The 22,748-nt window shown below is 42.7% G+C and overlaps 1 protein-coding gene across 3 annotated transcripts; it reads left to right on the top strand.

Moving 5' to 3' along the window:
- The first annotated feature begins 2,802 nt into the window (after window positions 1-2,802).
- Window positions 2,803-21,197, top strand: Ccnj (cyclin J). 3 transcript variants are annotated; one of them, XM_040744653.1, is made up of 6 exons: window positions 2,803-2,938; window positions 3,489-3,598; window positions 8,658-8,868; window positions 17,294-17,593; window positions 17,713-17,839; window positions 18,297-21,197. In XM_040744653.1, exons 2-6 carry the CDS (start codon window positions 3,530-3,532, stop codon window positions 18,694-18,696), a joined length of 1,107 nt encoding a protein of 368 aa, XP_040600587.1. In that variant the 5' UTR covers window positions 2,803-2,938; window positions 3,489-3,529; the 3' UTR covers window positions 18,697-21,197. The 3 variants fall into 3 exon arrangements, with proteins under 3 accessions (XP_040600587.1, XP_040600597.1, XP_040600586.1); XM_040744663.1 differs by having other exon boundaries at window positions 2,804-2,938; window positions 17,716-17,839; XM_040744652.1 differs by having other exon boundaries at window positions 2,807-2,938; window positions 17,680-17,839.
- Window positions 21,198-22,748: the final 1,551 nt, after the last annotated feature.

The following is a 22,748-nucleotide window of genomic DNA, read 5'->3' as shown; positions in this document are numbered from 1 at the left end:
CATTTAAATGCATTTTATGTATTTGGTTTTCAGTGTTTTGTTTTTGTGGTACTACAGTTTGAAGCCAAGGTCTCAGGTATGCTGGGCAAGCACTGTTCGGCTGACGCTATCCCTAGTACTCAGCACACAACACTGGATAAACACACATCAAGTGTAGAAAACTTTGTGAATAATTCCCTCTGTGTGTTCTGATGTTAGTGTCTGTGCTGTGAGAGCACGGCGACTTCCAGTGCCTAAAGTTCCCAGAGTTACAAAGACCCTGCAGAGAATCTGCTCTCACCCTCATAGCGTGCCAAACCACTGTGCCTTTGGCTGCAACCCGACTCTAGTTCCCACTCTGGGCTGTGTGGGTGCCTTGCCCTCTTTTATACCTTTGCTGGTCACTTCCTAGGTTTGGTGCATCTTTACCCAAGACACAGACTGTCCTCCATTGTCCTTCCAGGTGTGTTTTCTCCTGAGAGCCCTTCCCTGTTTGTCGTTCCCTCTGTCTGGCACAACTATCTACCAGATAGATACTGATCACTTACTTCCCCCCTCAAGCCTTCGAATAGCTCCCCATATCATAAAACAATGCCCACCTTCATTATTATGATTTTTTTTTTTTTTTTAGTTTTTCAAGACAGGGTTTCTCCGTATTGTTTTGGAGGCTGTTCTGGAACTCGCTCTGTAGACCAGGCTGGCCTTGAACTCACAGAGATCCACCTGCCTCTGCCTCCCGAGTGCTGGGATTAAAGGCATGCGCCACCACCGCCCAGCTGTGATTTATCATTTATGATTTATTGAAGCTTGACTTGAGGATTTAGAAAAGCAAAGTGAGTTTCAAGTTATGGAGATCACGAAGTGGTGATACACACCTTTAATCCTATTCCAGCAGCCAGAAACTAGGAGGTGGTACACACTTTTAATCCTAGGACTCAGAATTAAGAGGCAGACGGATCTCTGTGAATCCAAGGCCACCCAGATCTACACAAGAGTGAATCAGTCTAAAAGAGAATTATAGCTCATTCCTTTAATCCCAACATTAGGGAAGTATATAAGACAGAAGCAAGGTCTCAGAAGAGCAGTCTGAGGCTTGGTGAGAGCTCGTGGAGACAGGATCAGCCCATTCAGCCTGAGGTAGAGTTAAGAAGCCAGTGGCCAGCTGCTTTGCTTTTCTGATATTCAATTTGAAGCTTAAACCCCAATATCAGTCTCTGGGTCATTTATTTTTTGTTACAAATAGTAAAACTTAAATTTGCCTCTTAGGAATGTATAATCTAAGGCCACCAGAGACATATACAGACATCAACAAAAATGAATATTGAATCTTATAATGAGCCATCTAAGTCTAGAAAATACATGTTTTCTGAACAAATATCTCTCTGTAAACAACGTCTTCAAAGGAGAGACTGTAGGACAGCCTTTTTATTACAGAATCACACAGCAAGTACAGTCCTTGGCCCTCTTTTCTGAAGAGGTTAAGAAAGGCCTGGACTCTAAAACATTTGGAAGCCAAATTATCACCATAAGCCTGCTTAGCAGTCATGAATTGGAAACTGAGGACGTTGGTACTATGTAAATACCATAAATGACATGGAAATTTTAGCCTGGCATGTCCTTCTCCACTGCTAGTAGCTTCTTCCTGAACTGCACGGGGCGAGGCTGGGCTCCGCCAGCTTTCACTTGTACGTTTCCCCTTTGCAGCCATCAGTTCCCGAATCCCTGCTTTCTCAAGGCATTAGCCCTGTCTCACGCAGGTCCGCAGTTCTTCCTGGATGTATGCAAATGCCAGCGCGCTCAGCCCGCTCCTGCGGTGAGCATTCATCATTTGTCGTAGCCCCTCATCACCATCCCTCTTTCTAAACAAAATATTCAAAGTAAGGGGTGCGGGCTCATGATTTCTGTTTAAATATTGAAGCCGTTCTATAGCTATGCTCTGGAAAGTCGGGGGACCATCTACTTTTGTGGTGGTCCACCAAACACTTTCAAATACAATTGATAGGGCGTCTGTCACTCACATTCCAGCTCCAACATCAACTTAATCGACGCTGGAGTGTTTGCACGGTTTGGGGTTTCTTCACTGACCACCTAAGATGGTCAATTACACTCACTACGGATTGCTAAAGATGTCAGTTCCATTCACAACTCCTGAGAATCGCTGAAGCAAAAGCGACAAGAACTGAATTAGATTGCTAAAACAATACCGGGTTTGCCGGGCGGTGGTGGCGCACGCCTTTAATCCCAGCACTCGGGAGGCAGAGGCAGGCGGATCTCTGTGAGTTCCAGGCTGGGCTGGACCGACAGCCTCCAAAACAATACAGAGAAACCCTGTCTCGTAAAACCAAAAAAAAAAAAAAAAAAAAACCGGGTTTACAGGTGGAACCGGAGCAGAATTCAACAAGCAAAGCGGCTTAAGAGCTGTGGGAACAGCTAAAACCTATTTGGAAGGCGGGGGGGAGGGAGGGGACCCGGCGAGCAGCCCCTCGAAGTGAGAGACAGCGGGCCAGACCCGCGCTGCCAACGTTTATCGAAGGGTCGAGGCGTCGCAACTTTCTTTGCCCGCACCCAGGACCCATCGAGGCACCCAGGACTCTGCAGGCGAGTGGCCCGCGGGCACTGACAGACTCCTGGAGCTGCAGAGCCAGAGAGCCGGTTCGCCGCACCCGGCGGGGGCCGCAGAGCCGGAGTGGCACCTGGCTCGGCCCGGCCGCCGATTGGCCGGCGCGGCGCGACCCCGCTGTATCGCGAGACGAGATTGGCAGCGCGGGGCGGCCCGTGCCCCAGCGCTGGCTTTGTACGCCGAGCCGCCTGCCGGTCCCTTAACAATGGGCGGCGCGAGCGGCCCGCTGCTCGGCCCGAGCTGAGGCGGGGGGCTTCGCGGCCGTCCGTCCGCGGCATGAGCGCTGCCGGCGCCCCGCGAACACCGTCCGGGCTGGGGCTGTGAGGGCCGCGGTTCCGGGTGAGAGTCCGCGCGGGCCGGGCAGGCTCGGCCGGGAGGGCAGCGTCGCGAGGGGAGGCGAGGCGCTGTGCACGCCGGCCGGCCGGCCTTTTGTTTGCCGCTCGGCTCGGGGGACGCGCCGCGGCGGCCGTACCTCAGACCCCGGCGGGGGCCGGGGGAGTGCGGGTAGAGCACGCACGGCTGTCGGCGCCGACCTGGCCTAGAGCCGCTCACCCTCCATTCCGGCGGCATCCGGACGGTGTCAGGGCGCCCGCGCCCTCGCGGCGGGCGGCAGCGTTCGAACCCGGGACCCCGGGAGCCGGAGCCCGGCCGTCCCGCCCCGAGCTCCCCAAGCCTGCAGCTCCTGCAGCAGGCGATTGCACGCTAAGCCCGCGCCTCTGACTGGGTAGATCGGGCCTTGCTGGCCCTGGAGGATGACCTGGGGTCGGGTCAGGTGAAGATGAGCAGCCGCTCGGGGTGACCTGAGGTCACAGCCCTGGTGACTGGGGCGCGGAGGGTCGTGTGGGGGGGGGGTTGCTGGCGGTGACCGCTTCTGGGGCGTGTCTTCCAGACTGAAGTTGAGACGTCTCTCCGGACGCGCCGCCGGCTTCCATGGAGCTAGAGGGGCAGTGGTGGCGAGGACAACTGGCTGCGGATATTCACCAGGCGCTTCGGTACAAGGTAATCCCGAGGCCCGACCTTCCCCTCCCGGCTCTTGTGCTTCCTGGCGAGGCCAGTTAGGTTCTTTACTTTCCAGGGCAGAGAAGGCGAGTTTGCTTATTTGTCGAGGTTAATTAACTTCTTCCTTCCCTGGGCTGCATCGGAAGAACCTGTAAGGGTGGGGAGGAGTGGGGCGTGGGAGTTGGGAGAAGGAATGTGGGCAGCGGTGGTCCGATGTTGCTAAGTGGATCATGGATTTTGTATATATACTTAATTTGCGTCGCGTCTACAGCCGTCCTTCTACGTGCTGCTGCATGCAGCTGTTGTAAGCCACAGTTGTACACACCTCAGTTCCCCTGCCTTTCCTCAAAGTCGCTGTGAGCCTTCAGTTTCTCAGTTTCTTCATCTGTAAGAGGAGCTATGAGGATGATGGAGCGTTTCCTATGGGGTGATTGTGAAATCTGATGTCTGTACTGTACACGGACTTAGAACGGTGCCCAGCCTATAGTAAGAGCTGAGTGCTAACTTACTGTTACTTGGTCCTTCAGATTTGAGACTGTTTGAAAAGCCTTAAGGAAGGAACTGCTCCCTCGTAATGCCGCATGTAGACAGTAGATGCCGTATACTTAATAAACACTGAAAAAAAATACACTCTTTTTGAACCAAAGCCTGTGTATTGTTGCATAAGTAATGATTTCACTTTGAGTGTTGTAAGTCAGATTTATGGGATAGCCCTGCTTCTCAGCCAGAGGAGAGATCTCTAATTTAACTCAGTTTCACCTTGTATCTAAAGAGCCACCTTAAGTGTAGAAAACTAAGAATCAAAACAGCTGACTCTTCAATGAGAAACTCATGTAGCTTGAGGCTTAAGGGTCCCGGGATAATCGATTTGTGTTTTGTGTATCTGACCATATTAAGTAGTCTGGGACATTCAGCCCTGGTGTATATTGTTAAACTTGCACCCTTTTCCCCTAAAGCTTGATGCTCCTGATGCTCTTTTCTAACCCTGACATTGAGTCTCTTACCTCAAATACACACACTCCAGACCCATATGATTGCTTTACATAAATGCTCCCACTATGGCATGGGAGTTGCCCCAGCTCACTTGATTTTTGGGAGAGATGTATGGATTTCCTTAGTGTCAGTCCTTTTAGCTCTCTAGTATGTAGAAAACTAGTTAGTTGGTATGTATACATGATCTCTTTTGTGTATGTGTATGTGGATATGAAAGTAAAAAGAATGTAAAGACTTTCTTCCCTGTGGTGATCCCCATGATTTTTAGTTCTAACATTGTATGTGTAGGTCGTTTTAATCTGAGTAATTGTCTGACTTAGTTTTGCAGTTTCTTTTTTAAATTAGGATTTGTTGCATGCCTTTGTGTTGTCTCTGAAGGGCTATGGAATGAGACAGACCTGTAGTCAGGTGGATAGGAAGGATTTCTTCTGGAGCCTGTCTCAGGCCACCTGTTGCAAACTGCTCAGACTGGCTTCATGTCATCTTTAAACTCAGTGTAGACCGGGGTTCAGGTAACAGTAACATTTTATACTAGCGCTTGAACTTTACAACTGGAGAGATCACTATTTGTAGTGCTCTGGAGTCAAGTTAAACTTTTCTCATTGAAAATGCCAATATGCCGGGCATTGGTGGCGCACGCCTTTAATCCCAGCACTTGGGAGGCAGAGGCAGGCGGATTTCTGTGAGTTTGAGGCCAGCCTGGTCTACAGAGCGAGTTCCAGGACAGCCTCCAAAACAATACAGAGAAACCAAAAAAAAAAAAAAAAAAAAAGCCAATATCAGCTAATAATCAGTTATTTGGTCATTTGTGCCACGTGTTTAGTACTTAGTATAGGCAAGGTGTTAGAGCAGTGGTTTAGTGCCACAGGCATGGTCTTTGCCGCATAGACTCTGACAATCTGTTTTATAAGTCAAAGGCATCGGAATGTAATTCTTCCCATTGTCAGTTGCCATTTATTTGTCTGTAAAAGGTGGTCTATGTTTAGACCCACCAAATTTTAAAGAAACAGTTGACAAGTGACCAGCATTGTATTTTGGGGAAAAGTGAAATGCAGTGAACTGTAGTTTTTGTGAATATAGTTTCCCACTTAGAAAGATTTCACAAGCATCTGTCCCTTAAGTGCTTGTCTTCTGTCACTGTGCTCCTGTGCTGTGGCTCCTTGGAACGTATTTGAGGTGTGAGAAGGGCAAATGCAAACGGTTGTGGTTTTGTGAGAAACATTACGAAAATGTGGGTCCCAAAGAGTTGTAGTTACATTTGAGAGTTTCCTATAGACTTTATTTCCATCCTGGCTAGGCAGTTAACCATCTCTGGATAGAGGATGGCATTTGAAGTGGTTAGTTGGTGAGGACTTAAGACTTGAGGTTGTACATTTGGCTTCCTTGTGTTTTGGTCCTTTGGATTTCCTGAGAAACAAACCAGAACAAGAGTGTTCCATTCTAAGGGACTGAAAAAAGACAGCAGAAGAAACTTGTGGCTGAGGAAAGCGTAGTCTCTTTTTCTATGGTGCCTGTACAAAGAGAATTGGCTCTGACAGTCAGTACTTTCCCACTGAAAAAGACAAGTGAATTTCATTGGACATATTTAAAATGTCTGGGACTGGTGAAGGTAGCTCAGCAGGTTATATGAGATATTGTGAGATAGCTCAACAGGTATTTGTGATTTGAGTTTTATCTGTAGTCTACATAAAGGTGGAAGGAGAGAAGCAACTCCACAAAGCTGTCTCTCATCTCCATATGTACAACATGGTGTGTGTGCCTACCCACAAATATCACATGTTCATACAGTAATAGCAATGATTAAAATCTCATATTGAAGGCCCTGGGGTTTCAGACTGTTTTTACTAATGTTGGTAAAACTAACAGTTAAAAATAAAGCAATTCCTAGTCTTTCAATGTAATATTCAGGCCTCTTTTTTTCTACAACTACTTATCCTGTGGGCCAAGCTATGTCTTCTCTGGTCTTCTCAATATCCTGTGATGTCAACAGTATATTGTAATGATCTCTGCATTTTAATTCACCTGCTAGGGAGAGACTTGAAACAATTTCCACTGTTTATTCCTGGGGCTATAAATTACAAGTTTTCATCTTTCTAACTAAAACTCTATACTCTTTCCAGTTCGTCTGTCACCTGACCCTGATAACAACTACTCTACTCTGCCTCTGTGACTTTGACCAAATACTTGGTGTAAATGGAATCATGTTAATATATTAATTGTCCATTTGTGTGACTTAGCATATTAAGGTTCATTCTGCAACATGGGCCATAATTTCCTTCTTAAAGCTGAACTGTGCACGTGCCTGTTCCTGTGTTCATCCATCTGCCCATTAGCATTTGGGTTATTTCCTTATTTTGCTCATTGTTTGTAATGGCATTATGGATATGGGTATACAAATACCTACCTATCTTTCTACTTTCAAATATTTGGGTTATATAATTGAAAGTGGAAATGTAGAATCATGGAGTGATTCTATATTTAAGTTTTTATAAGTTACAGCACTGTTATCTACAGCAGTTGAATCATTTTGTTACCATTAGTAATGGGTATGGGTTTCTTCATAGCCTTGGGAATGCTTGTTATTTTCTCTTTGGGGCATTTTTTGGGGTGGGATTGTTTTGTAATAAGAAGCTAGATGGGTATGAAATGGTAGCTTGTGGTTTTGGTTTGCATTTTCTAGATTAATGATGTTGAGCATCTCTGAGCTTGTTGGTTACTTTATGGTTTTTCTCTGTATGTCTCTGTGTTACTTTGTATTTTTATGTGTGGTACATGTACATGATTGATACTCTTGATATCTTCCTGTGTCATTCTTCCATCATATTGCCCTGAGAAGATCTTCCACTAAAGGAACTTGTTTTGGCTAGGTTGACTGACCAGCAAACCCTGGGAGTCTGCCTGCCACTACCTTCCCCAATGCTGGAAGGAAGGCATGTGCAGCTGTGCCCAGCTGGTTGAGTGTGGGTCGCTCTCATAGAAAGCTCTCCTGCCCTTTGAGCCCTCTCCCTAGTCCCCGTTTGTGTTTTATTAGGGGAAGTGTCTGTTTTCCCACTTTAAAGTTGGGTTTTAGTTATAGGAATTCTTTATGTAATGTGGGAAGGATTGCAATGTAGCTAAGTAACAGTGTGTCTAGCCTGTGCAAGGCCGTGGGTTCAATTCCTAGCCCTCTAGAACAAGAGAAAAGAGAAAGCTAAAAAATTAATTTGGCTACTTGGCTACTAACCTCTTACCAGATATATGATTTTAAACATTTTCTCCCATCCTGTACGCTGCTTTTTTCATTCTGATGGTGTCCTTCAAGATACAATTTATTTATGAAGTCCAGTGTACTTCCCTCTTTAGTTGTTTTGTTTTGTTTTATTTCTGTGTGCTTTTGGTATTTGTTTCTTCCTTCTGTTGTGATTACCCATGAGGTTTATTCTCGGTATTACATTCATCTTACAAAATGAATTTGAAAACTTTCCATCTTGATACACATTTGGGACACCCCTCCCCACCCACTGTGTGTGTGTGTGTGTGTGTGTGTGTGTGTGTGTGTGTGTGTGTGTGTGTGTTCCATGTTGCTGAGAACTGAACCCAAGTCTTAGCACATGATAAGAATATACTCTTCCACTAAACTACATTCCCAGCCCCCGAGTCTCTTGATATTACAGAGTTTAAAAACAAATTGTTAATATTGTCCTGAGAGTGAATACTGATTATTAAAAAGTTTTGTGTATATGAAAGGTGGCAAAGTAAAGATCCTAACTGATAGAAGGGAAGTAAGGTTAAAAGATAATTGATGGGTAAGTCCTAGTCTCTCTGTATAAAGTGTATTGTCTGCACAGTTCCAGGAGCATACTCACAGTCTGCTCTCTCTCTGCCTTGGAGGAAGGGTATATTTGGAGTGTGGTTGGCTGTGCATTTTGCTTTTCTTAAAGCTATACAGCCTCTTCCCACTCAACTTTATTTTTACATTCCTTTCAGCAGAGTGTCTTTAAGCTCTTAAAACACAATATGTTAGGAAAACAATGTTAAGTCTGCATTGTAAAGATATTTTTGTAGATTATATATTCTTTTGATTTAGGAGCTGAAGTTGCCTTCTTACAAGGGCCAATCCCCTCAACTGAGTCTCAGGCGATATTTTGCTGATTTGATTGCCATCGTGAGCAATCGCTTCACTCTCTGCCCTTCTGCCCGACATCTCGCTGTCTACCTGCTGGACCTGTTCATGGACCGCTATGACATCTCTATTCAGCAGCTGCACTTAGTTGCGCTTTCCTGTCTGCTTCTAGCAAGTGAGTATGAATCTGATCTACATGACTCAAAATTTACATTGTTTATATGGTAAAACTATAGAGAACTCAGTGAATTATTTTCAAATCCCAGTCATTTCAGTTTATTGCTTTTAGGAAGTATATACTGTGGTTGTTAGCTAGATATTAAAAAATAATTCTGGCATTTTTTAAGAAAACATGCTCAGGCCCGGCGGTGGTGGCGCACGCCTTTAATCCCAGCACTCGGGAGGCAGAGGCAGGTGGATCTCTGTGAGTTCGAGGCCGGGCTGGACCAACAGCCTCCAAAACAATACAGAGAAACCCTGTCTCGTAAAAACCAAAAAAAAAAAAAAAAAAAAAAAACATGCTCAAGCCCTACATCCTGAAAATTGATACAAACACAAATTTTAAGCACCACAGATCTACTGGTTAATCTTCATTGCCAGCTTAACTGGGTTTTGAATCACCTAGGAAGTACACCTCTAAGGATATTTATGTGGAGTTTTCAGAGAGGTTTAACTGAGGAAAGACCCACCTCAAATGAGAGGAGCCCATCCCATGGTCTGGGCATGGACTAAATAAAAGGGGGAAAGGAGAAAACCAGCTGACCCTTACATTCCCTTGCCTCTGCTTCCCAGTCAGCACTACAGAGTAATGCACTGTGCCAGGATCTGAATACTAGGGACTGGGTATTTTTATTTTTTAACACTTTAAAAATCCCAAAGGTAATGTTGACATACTGTTTTGATTGAGAGCAGTTGTTCTTGATCAGGGATTGACAAGCAGAAGCAACTTAGGGATCGCTACAGTGTCTAATGTGTAGATGCTTTGAATGCTGCTAAACACCCTGCAATTCAAAGAACAAGTCCCTGGAACAAAGATCCTCTGACTCAAAACATCAGTGTAGCTGGAGTTGAGAAACTATGTCTTAAAGGTGCTGTGCTGCACACTTTGTCTTAGCTACCTGGTGTGGGTTTAATGAACTCAGCTGGGTTTCTTTTTTTCTTTTTCTTTTTCCAGACAGGGTTTCTCTGTATTGCTTTGGAACCTGTCATGGAACTCGCTCTGTAGTCCAGGCTGGCTTTGAACTCACAGAGATCCACCTACCTCTGCCTTCCAAGTGCTGGGATTAAAGGCATGAGTTGCCAATGTCCAGCTCAGTCGGGTTTCTTTGCAACTGATGCAAAGTGGCTTCAGTATGTAATCTAGTAGACTCCTTTTTAAAAAAAAATTTTTGTTTTTTTTCAAGACAGGGTTTCTCTTTATTGTTTTGGAGCCTGTCCTGGAACTTGCTCGGTAGACCAGGCTTGGTCTCAAACTCACAGAGATCCACCTGCCTCTGCCTCCCGAGTGCTGGGATTAAAGGCGTGTGCCACCATCGCCTGGCTAAAACAATTTTTTTTTTTGGTTTACGAGACAGGGTTTCTCTGTATTGTTTTGGAGGCTGTCGTTCCAGAGATCCGCCTGCCTCTGCCTCCCGAGTGCAGGGAAGAAAGACGTGTGCTACCACCGCCCAGCTTAAAATTTTTAAATATTATTAGATATTATTTTATTTTATTATTAAATATTAAATTTTATTTTATTATTAAATATTAAATATTATTTTACACACTAATCCCATTTCCCTCTCCCCATCTTCTCCCCATCCCACCTGGCTATCGCTTGCTATCTGCTCCTCAGAGAGGGTGAGACCCTCCATAGGGAATCAACAAAGGCTGTCATAAAATCCTCCCCACTGTATCTAGGCTGAGCAAGGAATCCCTCCGTAGGAAATGGGCTCCAAAAAGCCAGTATATTCTTACTTACTACCCATACTGAATGTGCTGCTAGTTTTGGTCCTGAAATTCATCTTGTTTGTTAGTGTCTGCACTGAAGAGAAGGAACTTAAAAGAGTTAAAATTGAGGCTTTCTTCATTCAACAGTGTAAAATCGCATTTGATATGTAGTTGAATTGATAATAGTTTTTGGTATTGCTTTTATATTACCCATATCATCAAGCCTTATTTCAAAGTAGTATATAGTTGTTATTATCAACCTTGATCTCACGTAAGGTTGGCATCCAATATGGCTGCTATAAGAAAATGCCCATTAGGCTATGGAGCTAGTGATCTTTCTAAAACAACTTCTTTCTTACATATTAATAAACCTATAAAACTCAATGCAGATCTGAGCCTCTTAAGTTTTATTTTTTACTTCAAGACTTCTACTTGAATGACTTTTAAAATCATTTCAGATCTTTTGTGAAACCAGATGAATGTAAATAAAACCCAGCTATAATGATGGCTTCCCATTGCCTGTGTGTTAGGGTGAGAACTGATTAATGTAGCATTTAGAGCCCTTATAATTTTCAGATGCTGGTCTGATCTCATCATGTGCCTCCTGAGACAAGTTCTTAGCAGAATGCTGTGTACTTCCTGAATACCTTATTTCCCTTTAAAATCTGATTTCCTTTAAGATCTAGACACATTGTCCTGCCTCCCCACCCTAAAGCCAGAGAAGTAGTACTTACACATTTATAATTAACTTTAATTAAAGTTTTATGTGTTTCATCACTGGCAATGAAGCCCTTTAGAGTGTGTCTATGTAAGATTGGAAAAACCCATACTTGACAGGTCAGATATATTTAAATCTGCAAGTAAGTTTGAATGTTAGATTACAGAATTACCCCATAATAGAGATATACTCTGGCCATCAAACATAAAAGCAATACTATTTTAAATTTTTTAGATCATTAATGAAAAATAATTTTATGGCCTACTCTGACTGCTATTGTCAACTCAACCATTGCCAGGTCTCAGCTTGTTCTCTGTGGTTCTTCGAGCATTCTGAACCAAATAGGAAGCTAAGCTTGATAGATTGTAAATAATGAATGATGTTAGTACAGTTTCATAAAATAACTTACACTGTGACTAAAGTTTGCTTGCTAATAACTTACCAAAGTAGCTAGGGATACTTATATTACATGGCTTTACTAATGTTCACTTCAAAATGTAGTTGGTTACTATGAATTTTAACAAGATGCGTTCGTTAGAACCTACATTCAGGCAACATGGCAAGACCCTGTCTGCAGGAGGAAAAGTTTGATCACCATATAGTGCTTGCCATCACAGTGATAAGTTCCTATACTTTCCTGTTTCCCTCGCAGAGGAACGGGACTTGATTCTTGTAGTGTCTTAGGATGGTTGAAGTAGATTTCTCAGTTCTTGTATTTAAATTATATACTGCAATCTATGGTTGTGATCCTTTTACTCTATGGAAGATTATTTGGTGTAATTAATGTGGCAGTCTGTAATTTTTAAAGCTTATTTTCTGGTAATACAGTATAGTATTCATATTTGCTATAGGTCAGATATGTTTTGCTTATGACTGTCTTAGTTACTTTACTACCATGTCAAAGCGCCATGACTAAAGTAACTTACAAAGTCATCTAATGGGGCTCACCATTCCAAAGGGTAGTAGAATCCATGACCATATGGCAGGGAGCATGGCAGTAGGCAGGCGGGCCTGGTGCTGGAGCAGCAGCTGAGAACTTAACATGTTGGACAACAGTGATGAGCAGAGAGAGAACCAACCAGAATGGTGGGGGCTTCTGAAACCTCAAAGCCCACCTTCAGTGACACACCCCCTCCAACAAGGCCACAGTTCCACTAACTGGGGACCAAGCATTCCAACATAGGAGCCTATGGGAGCATTATCACTCAGAGACCACAGCCACCTACTACTGGAAGAATCGATACCTCCTCCCTTTGTTCTCCTGTCATCTGTGACCTGTTTTCCTGAGACTTGCTTTTACATTCTTCCTTTTCCAAGGTAGAGGGGGGAGGTGTTCAGTGCACACATCAAGGCCTCAGCCCTCCTGAGTAAGTAATAGGTAAGAGTTTGGAGTACTTGCCCCCACTAGGTTAGAACTGAAGAGAATAGAACTTGGTGACAATCTATCCGCTCAATCTCTAATACTGTGTCAAAAAGCGTAGGATGCTATAAACTGATAGTCTGTTTTCAGTGTCTGACATGTTACAAATTCATGGAATCTAGTATTTTTTATATTCTTTTTTATCCTTTTTCCCTCTATCTGTCTGTTTGTCTGTCTTTCTCTCTTTTGTTTGTTTGTTTAGAGGGTTTTTCTGTGTAGCCCTGGCTGTCCAGGAATTGGCTCCGTAGACTAGGTTGACCTCAAACTCAGATTCCCTGGCCTCTGCCTCCCATGTACTTCCGAGTAAAGATGTTCGCCACCACTGCCTGGTGGAGTCTACTTTTATAAAATAATTAATTGGATGGTCTGTGTAATTTGGTCAAAGACAGATCACAGTTTATATGTTCTTGGAGCTAATGATTATCTGCCTACTTGGGTAGCTACAGTACTGGAAATGGGAAGCAAGGACCTGCACGTTATCTGATTTGAAAGCACTTTATAGTATTTAGGAGTCAAGAATGTAGTGATAGACTTTTAGGGCTGAATTACTAACAGTGTAAATTTCAATAACCCTCGGGCCCCAAGTTAATTCTTTATAAAATGGAAATGAAGACACTTGGCTTATAAAGTTGTGAGAAGCAAGTAGGACAACATAGGAAAATTGCAGCATAAAAAGTTGAGCATTGTACTGACCAATTCCCTTAGTATGCTGTTCTGAAATCTCTAGCCTGGATTCTTACTCCTCAGGAGTCTGGCTTTTTCTAAAGTAGATCTGTTTGTCCAGAAAAGTAACTTCGTATATTTCAGCTGTTTTCCCTGGCTTGCTTCAGCTTGTTTGAACATTGTTGAGCTTATGGGCAGTTTGGAAGCAGCCTGGGAGATGAGGCTTCTGATGTGTGCTTATGTTAAGTTGATGGTCTTAGTAATTTGTGAGGATTCTTGTATGTGTAGATGACTTTTCTATTTGGTAACAAAAGAGTAGAATGTTGTCTGGGCTCCAGGTGGCACCATCTACTCTCCTCACTATAGCAATCTTCTCTGTTGTGTTTGAAAACCTGTGGTTTCCATGGCTGATCTGTACATTTCCTGTAAGGGAAAGACAACCTGCTGTTTGTTTCTGGCCTCTAATTCTTTATTTTCTGGGAAGCAGATATGAATTTCCTTTATCCTCATTTCCTGTTTGGGTCCTTTATCAATATAATCATATGGCTTCTGGTATTTCCTTTCAAGTGAAAACAAAACCCTGATCTTTGTGATCTGCATGTATGAACAAGTAGTAATGTTTAAACTATATATAGCAGTTAACACAATGATAGATGTGAATGCATGTAACTCATTGATGTTTTCACACTTTTTGAAATTCTTGTCCATGTAGTTGAGTATATATCATTATAATAAAGTTCCCCAAAACTTAAGACTGAATTAGAATCCCAAATGTGGTTATTAATGCAGCATGTTTATTTATTTTTTAGACAGGGTCTTAGTATGTAGCTGGCTGGCCTGAAACTTCCTATGTAGACCACACTGGCTGTAAATGCAGAGATCCACATGCTCTGCTTCCCAACTGCTGGATTAAAGGCCTGTGCCACCATGCCTGGCATGCAATTTATTTTATTTTTAAGTGATTTATTTTATTTTATATGCATTTGTGTTTTTCCTGCATGTATGTTTGAGAGTGTCAGATCCCTTGGAACTGGAGTTGGAGACAGTTGTGGACTGCCACGTGGGTATTGGGAATTGAGCCTGGGTCCTCTGGAAGAGCTAGTGCTCTTAATGGCTGAACTTTCTCTCCAACCCCATGCAATTTATTTTTAACTTTGGAAACCAGCATATAAACTTCTTGACATTTCTTTAATAACTAGATATTCAGAAACACAGATGCAGAAGTCTCATCCTGATAGCTGTTCACATATAATCTGGCATGATGTTTTGGTTTGAAGTGCAGATAGAGAATATAAAAGTCTTCCTTTTGGCTTCCACTTTTGGTTTCACTGGGCTTATTTGACCTTGGGTGAACTGGCTGACCTTATGTAACATTTTGGTTGCTTGAGCTGTGAAATTGACCATAGACAGTTTTATGTTTTTAGTGATGAAATTTTCAAGGGGGAGAATATGAAACACCCTTGATCCTTGAATTACAGTGAATTATGGTATATTAATTTCTTCAAAGGAACTTAAAGTATGATATAAATAAACTCATTAAGTTTTATAGCCTTCCTTTGAACTATGCAGCCAGTGCTGCTGCTACACAAATGGCAAGGTGCTTGAAGCCTTGATGATTCATCTGGAGGGACTGAGCAATGCCTGCATCATTTTCCTTCTATAGAACATCTTGTTATTGCTGTGAGAATAGTGACTTCCTTTCCTCTTCCGTGGTGGTGCTGATCACTGTCATGAAGACCACTGTGGTGTTGTAAAATGCCATTCTTACATGCATTGAGTGGGAAAGGCTATCTAGATTCTTAAACTCTGAATTATGTAAGTTTTGTTCCTCTCTGCAGTAGTTTTGAGCTGGGGATGGGGTATGTCTCTAATTCCAGATACTGAGGAGACTGAGCTAGTTTGGGCAACTTAAAACAGTGTTTTGAAATTAAAATTGAAAAGGGTCAATATATAGTTCAGTTGTGTAGCAATTGCCTAACATGCATAAGGCTTGCACAAGATCCAGTACCTCAACAAGTGGTTTAGTTTTAAAGAAGTTCACAGTCTGTCTAGAGTAGGAGTAGCCCCTAAGTTTTTCTCAAGATAGGAGTTTAGAGTCTCCTGGCATCAAGGACAACCCCTTATATCCCAGTTCTGTTGCCTAAGCTATCTCGTAGGTAGACAGCAATATTTTTTCCTGCGCCAAGATGAGCCAGAGTGAGCAGAGCCCCACTGGCTACCCACTGCTGCAACACTAGTCAGCTGATTGGCCCTGGCTTGTACTATGTGGTAGCAGCTTTAACCAATGTTACAAATCCACTTCAAGAAGAGAACCTTCACCAGGAAACATTAGTTTTCCTGCTTTGCCAGTCTTAACTTTCCCCAATAAATTGTTAATAAATGAGTAGAATAAAAAAGTTATAAGGTTTCCAACAAAAGCAGATAATATTGAACTCATTATCAAGATACTAAAGCAGTTATTTTGAAAACTAACTTTTTAACAGTAGTTTTGAAGAACTAATGTAAAATCCCTTGTGAGGAATCTGTAATTATAACTTTTAAACTTCAGTGTAAAGTAGAACATAGTACTGAGAGGTCAAGTGCTTTAGTCCTAATCTCTGTTCTTCTATGGACTACCATGTCCCAGAGACAGGCATGGGTTGTAGAAGTACCTAAATGCATGCTTCATGTGTGGTAATGCTTGTTTGGAAATTTAAATGTAAGTTGATTCATAATCTGGAGAAACAGTTTTCTTAGGTGGGAAGAAAATCTCATTCCTCAGTAGTTGGAGCATTGGATGAGTATTTTCTCAGAAGTTGATCCTTCAGATAGTGAAACCTCAACTGTGTCACCTTTATTCCTGTTTTACCCTGAGTGAGGGATTTAAAAGGAGATGAGACTTCCCCCTCAGCACCCTTTTCTCTTTCAAACATTGTTACTGGAGGGAAGGGAACTCGAACTTGGGTGTGTGTACTGTGTGGGGTTGGAGGACAGCGTTGTGGAGTTTGATCTCTGCGTTCACCCGTGAGTTATGGGGGTTGCACTTAGGGCTCCAGGTTTGCACCACAAGCAGTGTCACCTGCCTTCTGTCCTGCTGTTGCCTCATAAATGATTACGGTCATGCTGCATGCTCCACACGTAGCCCTGCTTTTGAAAAATAAACTTACAGGAGAGGTAGAGGTAGATTTGTTTTCTGTCTTTTGTTTTGTTGTTGTTGTTTTGTTTTGTTTTGTTTTTTGAGACAGGGTTTCTCTGTGACTTTGGAGGCTGTCCTGGAACTAGCTCTGTAGACCAGGCTGGCCTCAAGCTCACAGCGATCTGCCTGCCTCTGCCTCCCTGGTGCTGGGATTAATTGTTTTTGAAATAGCAGTGCCTGTATTGAAGTCATTCACTCAGTTTTCCCTCCAGACTTCCCCCCTTTCTGCCATTGAGATTATGCTGGAAATTTGCTAAGAATAAATACTCGATGCTGACCAGTTTTCAGAAAAAGCTGAAAACTACTGGGGGGGAATGGTGTAGCTCAGTGTGGAGCACTTAACGGGATAAAGTTCTGATGCTAAATTTTCGATGCTCTGGAATTTTCTTTGCCAGCTGCCCACAAAAAGGACACTTTCTGGGGGAAAAAAGTGGGTAGTTCCTGCTTCATTAGCATTTATGACTATTTCCTGTATGCCATAGGACACTAGGCATACGAGGGTGGGGAAGTACTAGGAAAGACAACTTGCAGACAGGGAAGAGAAGAACGCTCTGATGTAGGTACATCTGTATGAGATAGACGGGACAGTGTCCATAAATCTGAATCCTGCTAGCAAGACAGGTCCCATTTAACTGGCAAGACCTCCAAAGATCACTTCTCTAACATTCTCTCCACCCCTCCCCCTTCTTTACAAGGTAAATTTGAAGAGAAAGAAGACAGTGTGCCCAAGCTGGAGCAGCTCAACAGCCTGGGCTGTATGACTAACATGAATCTAGTGCTAACAAAGCAGAATTTGCTGCATATGGAACTGTTACTGTTAGAGACCTTTCAGTGGAACCTCTGCCTTCCCACAGCTGCCCATTTCATTGAGTATTACCTCTCTGAAGCAGTACATGAGACAGACCTGCATGACGGCTGGCCAATGGTTTGTTTGGAAAAGACTAAACTCTACATGGCCAAATATGCAGATTACTTCTTGGAAGTATCTCTGCAAGGTGAGTTACTGACAATACCCTCATGTGACTATGCACTGGTGACTCATGTAGTCTGTTGCCTAAGTTCATTTTTGGTGTCTCCACAGATTATGCCTTTCTAAATTATGCACCTTCTTTAGTAGCTGCTGCATGTGTGGCTTCTTCAAGGATTATCCTTCGTCTTTCTCCAACATGGCCTACGAGACTGCATCGTCTTACTGCTTACTCCTGGGATTTCTTAGTGCAGTGTATTGAACGACTATTAGTGTAAGCCTTTTTGCTCTTCCATTTATAATTTCTAGTTGGCATTGTCCTTAGTGTATACCCTAAAAACTACTTCTCAAAGGCTCTCGGGGTACTTCTAAGTTACCACTGCCGGTAAAACCCTGTGTAACTGACAGGCGAGGGAGTTGCTCTTGTGTTTGTGCAGACCCATAGCACTGACACTGGTCCTTTCCCATCTCTGAACCATTGACTTAAGGGTCATAAGAATGTGACCGCAAATTCCAACTTGGAAAGAATTCTCACAGCTTCAGCAATGTTTATACCAAGATAAAGGCCTTGAAAGATATAAGGAAGTTGTCACTGGTGTTAGAATGATGGTAGAGGGCCTGCTATTTAGGTAGTAGTAGTGGCAGTTTGTGAAGTAAGCTGTGGCAGAGGTGGGAGTTGGGCTTCCCAGCGTTCTTGCCAGGTTGTTATTGTTCCCTTTCTCTTGTCTCAGTGCTCATGACAATGATGTGAAAGAAGCGAACAAGCAGAGGGGACAGTCAGCTCCTCAGTCCGCACAGCTAGGTGTGCTCCAGACAGCTCAGCCCTCACGGCCAGCTCACTTCCAGCAACCTCAGTATCTTCATCAGACCTCGATGCAGTATCGACACCCCGTGTCAGAACAGCCAAGTCGTCCGCAGATTGCGTCTACCACACACACCTCATCTTACACTCTTCAGACTTGTCCTACAGGCTTCCAAACTAGTGTTCAGGGCCTTGGCCACATGCAGACTGGTGTTGGGACGTCCCTGGCAATACCAGTGGAAGTTAAACCCTGTCTTAATGTTTCTTATAACCGGAGTTACCAGATAAATGAACATTTCCCATGTATTACTCCATGCTTTGAGAGGTGATGACATACATATTGTAGGTCAAAACTGACCCAGACTGTTCTGAGATGGATAGCTCTGGGGCAAGCTTTTTGTACTCTTCAAAAAGAAAGGAAACAAATCGTATCAGAATGCAGCAGCAGGCACCAGCGCCAGGAGACTGAATATCTCTTTCAGTACCTTGAATATCTAGGAGGACGCGGCAGATACTAACGTGTGTCAATCCCTGTGACAGAAATGTTCCAGCCCTTGGCAGATGGTCCAGATATTTCAAAATGCTCAATATAGCCGACAATTTGCCATTCTGAGATTTGAGCTGTGGCAGCCTTTGGGTATTATGCTGGCACATACATCAAAGACTTAAACTGTTTATCTGTGGACTTGCCAAACCATCTTTTATGAAGGAAAGTTAACAGTATTATTTTTGAAGAATTGTTTTAATCTTTCAGCTCAGAGTCTTTCTGACCTACTGGTGGGTTTCTGAGTTCAAATTTACCAGTTGCTAAGTATACTAATCTGTTCAGTTAAAAAAAAACACAGTTGATTTTATATAACTTCCTATCATAAATAATATATGTGTCTGGATTTATATACTAAATTAGGGGCAAAGCAGATACATACCTTGAAATCATGATCATAATTTTTGTTTTACTCTGCTAGTTTTTCCCCATAAGTGATCAGCCTCGATCCTTCAGGATTAAGCACACTTAACTCAGGGAACTTGTAGTACTTGGAAACACTTAGCTATAACCAACATGCCTTGGAGTGTTAGAGTGTGAACTACCTGTGTAACATAGGCTACAATGCTCCTGCTAGGATGAGAATCTTAACGTAGCACAGGATGAATGAAGTGGGTCCTGTGGTACTCCTGTGTGGACAGGTTGTGCGTCCCCCAGTGCAATCAGTGGTTTATATCCAGATTTGTTGTCACTCAATTTTCAGGAGAAGGCATACTGTATAGTATCTGTGCTAGAGTAGAGTCTGGTAGGATTATTCTGGAGTTGATGGTGGCCAGGGTAGTACTCAGGTTGGGCTAATGCAGCACTTTGTTATGGGGAGGGTAGTTCTGTAAGCAACCTTGGAATCCAGCAAGTCAGGTTAAGCTAGCAGGGGCACTGATTAAAATTTCAGTAGCCATCTTCATTACAATGGTTATACAACTGCCCTAGGACAATTTATTGGTAGCGAGTGAAAACAGCAATAATAGTCATTATAGTAAGGGCAACCTGGCCATAAAATATTGGGAGGGGGGTAAATTTAAAAAGTAAAAGGAGAACTGATAAACTGTATACATTGTGCTCTTATCTGTGGAAGAAGAAAGATTTGGTGGAGGGAAACTTTGTGGTTTAAAAGTAGTAAGATGTGTCTATGTTTTTATAAGGTAGCACTTGACTAGAAAGGAAACTGGCAGATGTGGCTACCACAGAGTGTTGTTGAGAACTCACTATAAAGATGTGGGTATGCAGCAGAAGTCGTGGTAATCAACCAATGGCCTTTATTGGGAAGGGAAGGGCTCCAGGCATGATGGGCTGATAGAGCAGCTCCAGGGGGGAGTGCAGGTGGTAGCTTCTGCCAGCTGGAATTCTTAGAGAAATGTTCCTTCCTTAGAAGGAAACTAACTTTGATATTTAGAATGCAGAGCTCAAAGTGTGGACTTACTAGTCTGGTGATGAAAGGCCACTCAGGTAAGAACACTCAGTCCAGTTTTCAAGCAGGAAAACGGTGCTATCACTTTTCCTCTTTAAAAAGGCTGCTAATTGGATTTTATAATTCTTACCTTAAGAAAACTTGAATTATTAGGAGAAAGTAGGTTCAAAAGATGTGTCTTTCACATTCACAGTGCCCAGCAACATGGAAACCAGTTTTCAGTATTGTAACTACCTCAGTAATGCTATGAATGTAAGCTATTGGGATAGAAATCCTAACTTGAAACAACAGCCAGTGCCTGTGGTAATTTAATGTCTTGTCAAATGCTTTTATTGGTTGGTTCTGTGTCATTCTTGTTGTCAGAATATTTGCCTTTTTAAAAAGCTTATTAACACTTTTTCCAGTTTATATTTAAAAAGCTAAAGAACACTGGATTGATTCTTTTGGGGGTGGGTAGAGTCCAATAGTTAATGACTATTGCTGCATACCCAGGTGGGGAGGCTGGGGAATCATGACTATTTTAACAACATTGGAATGCATTATAGATGTAACTCAACAGCAGTTAGCTTGGGGTTGGGGGGACTGTGTGGGTTTTGTTTTGTTTTGTTTTGTTTTGTTTAATTTATTAATTAGTCTTAAAAGGTTTGTTTTGTTTTGAGATTACTGGACCATCATTAAATATGTACTGTGAAAAGGTTAATGATGTGTAAAAAGGACTTAACCAGAGTTCCTTAAATAAACACTATTCAAGTACAAACTACAAACCAAAATATCTGTGCTATGACTAACTACACACAGTGAATATGGTGCTAAGTCTACACAGCAGGATTAGATGAGTGCTATGCACTTGATTTTAAATAAAAGTAGTTTTCACTAAACTGGTCTTGCTGCTTTTGTTTTAAATACAGACTTATCAGTTTATTACCTCACCGAGCCATGTTGTCATGTATGTCAGACTTGCAGTCACAAATGTATTACTAAGAGACATCCAGATATAGAACATTGCCACAGTGGCAGGAAACATTTGTCACTTTGTGTATTATATCCGGATCATTGAAACCCATTAGAGTATACCAGACAACTCTGAGCTTTGTCTTTTAAGTTTAGAGTGAGTTGTATGTTAGTAACTGAAAGTTCTTTTTTTACTGAAAATATTTTTTCATGCAGTATGTTTTGATCAATTTTCCTCCCTCATCTCCCAGATCCTTCCCACCCATCCAACTCCATGTCTCTTTTTCTCAATCTTTAGAAAACAAATGGGGAGAGAGATGGAGAGAACACAACAGGAAAAAAGAAAGCACATAGCATGTAGAGACATGTGCGTACACAGAAGCCCATAAAAACAAACCAAAATATATAAGCAGAAGGCCAGTAAGGGGGAAAATACCTAGACAAAAAATGAGCAAAAATATTCCCAAAGTACCACTTTGACTTAGGCATCTACTTCAGGGTATGGGGCCTGTATACTCAGTGAGACTCTACTGGAGAAAAATTTTCCTTTGTGAGCTGTTGTCTAATGAAAATAATTTCTTATTTAGGGATGGGAGAGTCTATCTACTTCCCCCTCTCAGTTTTGGGACCCAATCTGGTTTGGACCTCTGTAGGCCCTATGTACGCTGCTACCTATTCCATGAGTTCATACCTTCAGCAGCCCTGTTGTGTCTGGAAGGCCTTGTTTCCTTGGTGGCTGCCATCTCTGGCTCTTAGAATCTTCCCACCTCCTGTAAAGTTCTCTTGGCCTTGAGGGGAGAGAATTGATGGAGATACCCCATTTAGGGTTGAGCATTTCAAGATCTCTTACTCTGCACGTTGGCTCTATATTTGTTTCCATATACTACAGCTAAAGCTTCTCTAATGATGGCTGAGCAAGACACTGATCTATGAGTATAACAGAATGCCACTCGGAGTCATTTTGTTGATACATTTCTTTAGCACAACAATAGCATTTGGTTTCCCCCTAGATCCATGGCCTATCTAGTCCCAGGTTCTCAGCCACCTGAGCAGTCTCAGGCATGGGTTCCATCTCTGGAGTGGACCTTAAATCCAATCATGTAACTGAATTAAAAGCTGGTGCTTCAGGAACCTGAAGTCTGAGCTCTTAAGAAAAGTCAGAACAAAATGAAGAGTGGTGTGAGGGATTGTTAGCAATGAGTAAACCTGTGTTCAAGTGTAAATACCCTTTGTCATGTAATTCAGCAAAGCCTTAGGTTTTGATGCAGCTTCAGCACCTGCTCTCCCAAGAGTTACTATGTGGTGTTCTTTAGTGCTAAATTAGGAAGCAGGAAAAGAGGCAACAAGTATTCTCAACAGGGGCTAAGCTTTGCACTGTGACTAACCCAGGAAACAAGTTGCCAAACAGCTGCTTCTGAAGCAGATGGTGAAAACGCCACCCAACACCCACGAGCAGCTTACATCTACCTCCATATATA

Source organism: Mesocricetus auratus, unplaced genomic scaffold, assembly GCF_017639785.1.
Source record: "Mesocricetus auratus isolate SY011 unplaced genomic scaffold, BCM_Maur_2.0 Super-Scaffold_4256, whole genome shotgun sequence".
Lineage (NCBI taxonomy): Eukaryota > Metazoa > Chordata > Mammalia > Rodentia > Cricetidae > Mesocricetus > Mesocricetus auratus.
This window is presented reverse-complemented; position numbering and strand designations above follow the sequence as displayed.

What these genes read in the sequence shown, in the direction of transcription:
- Ccnj (XM_040744652.1), top strand. Translation starts at nt 3,530, where the DNA reads ATGGAGCTAGAGGGGCAGTGGTGGCGAGGACAACTGGCTGCGGATATT. An exon ending in CTTGGAAGTATCTCTGCAAG is followed by an intron (nt 17,594 to 17,679) that starts GTGAGTTACTGA and finishes GTGTCTCCACAG; the next exon opens with ATTATGCCTTTCTAAATTAT. An exon ending in TGTATTGAACGACTATTAGT is followed by an intron (nt 17,840 to 18,296) that starts GTAAGCCTTTTT and finishes CTCTTGTCTCAG; the next exon opens with TGCTCATGACAATGATGTGA.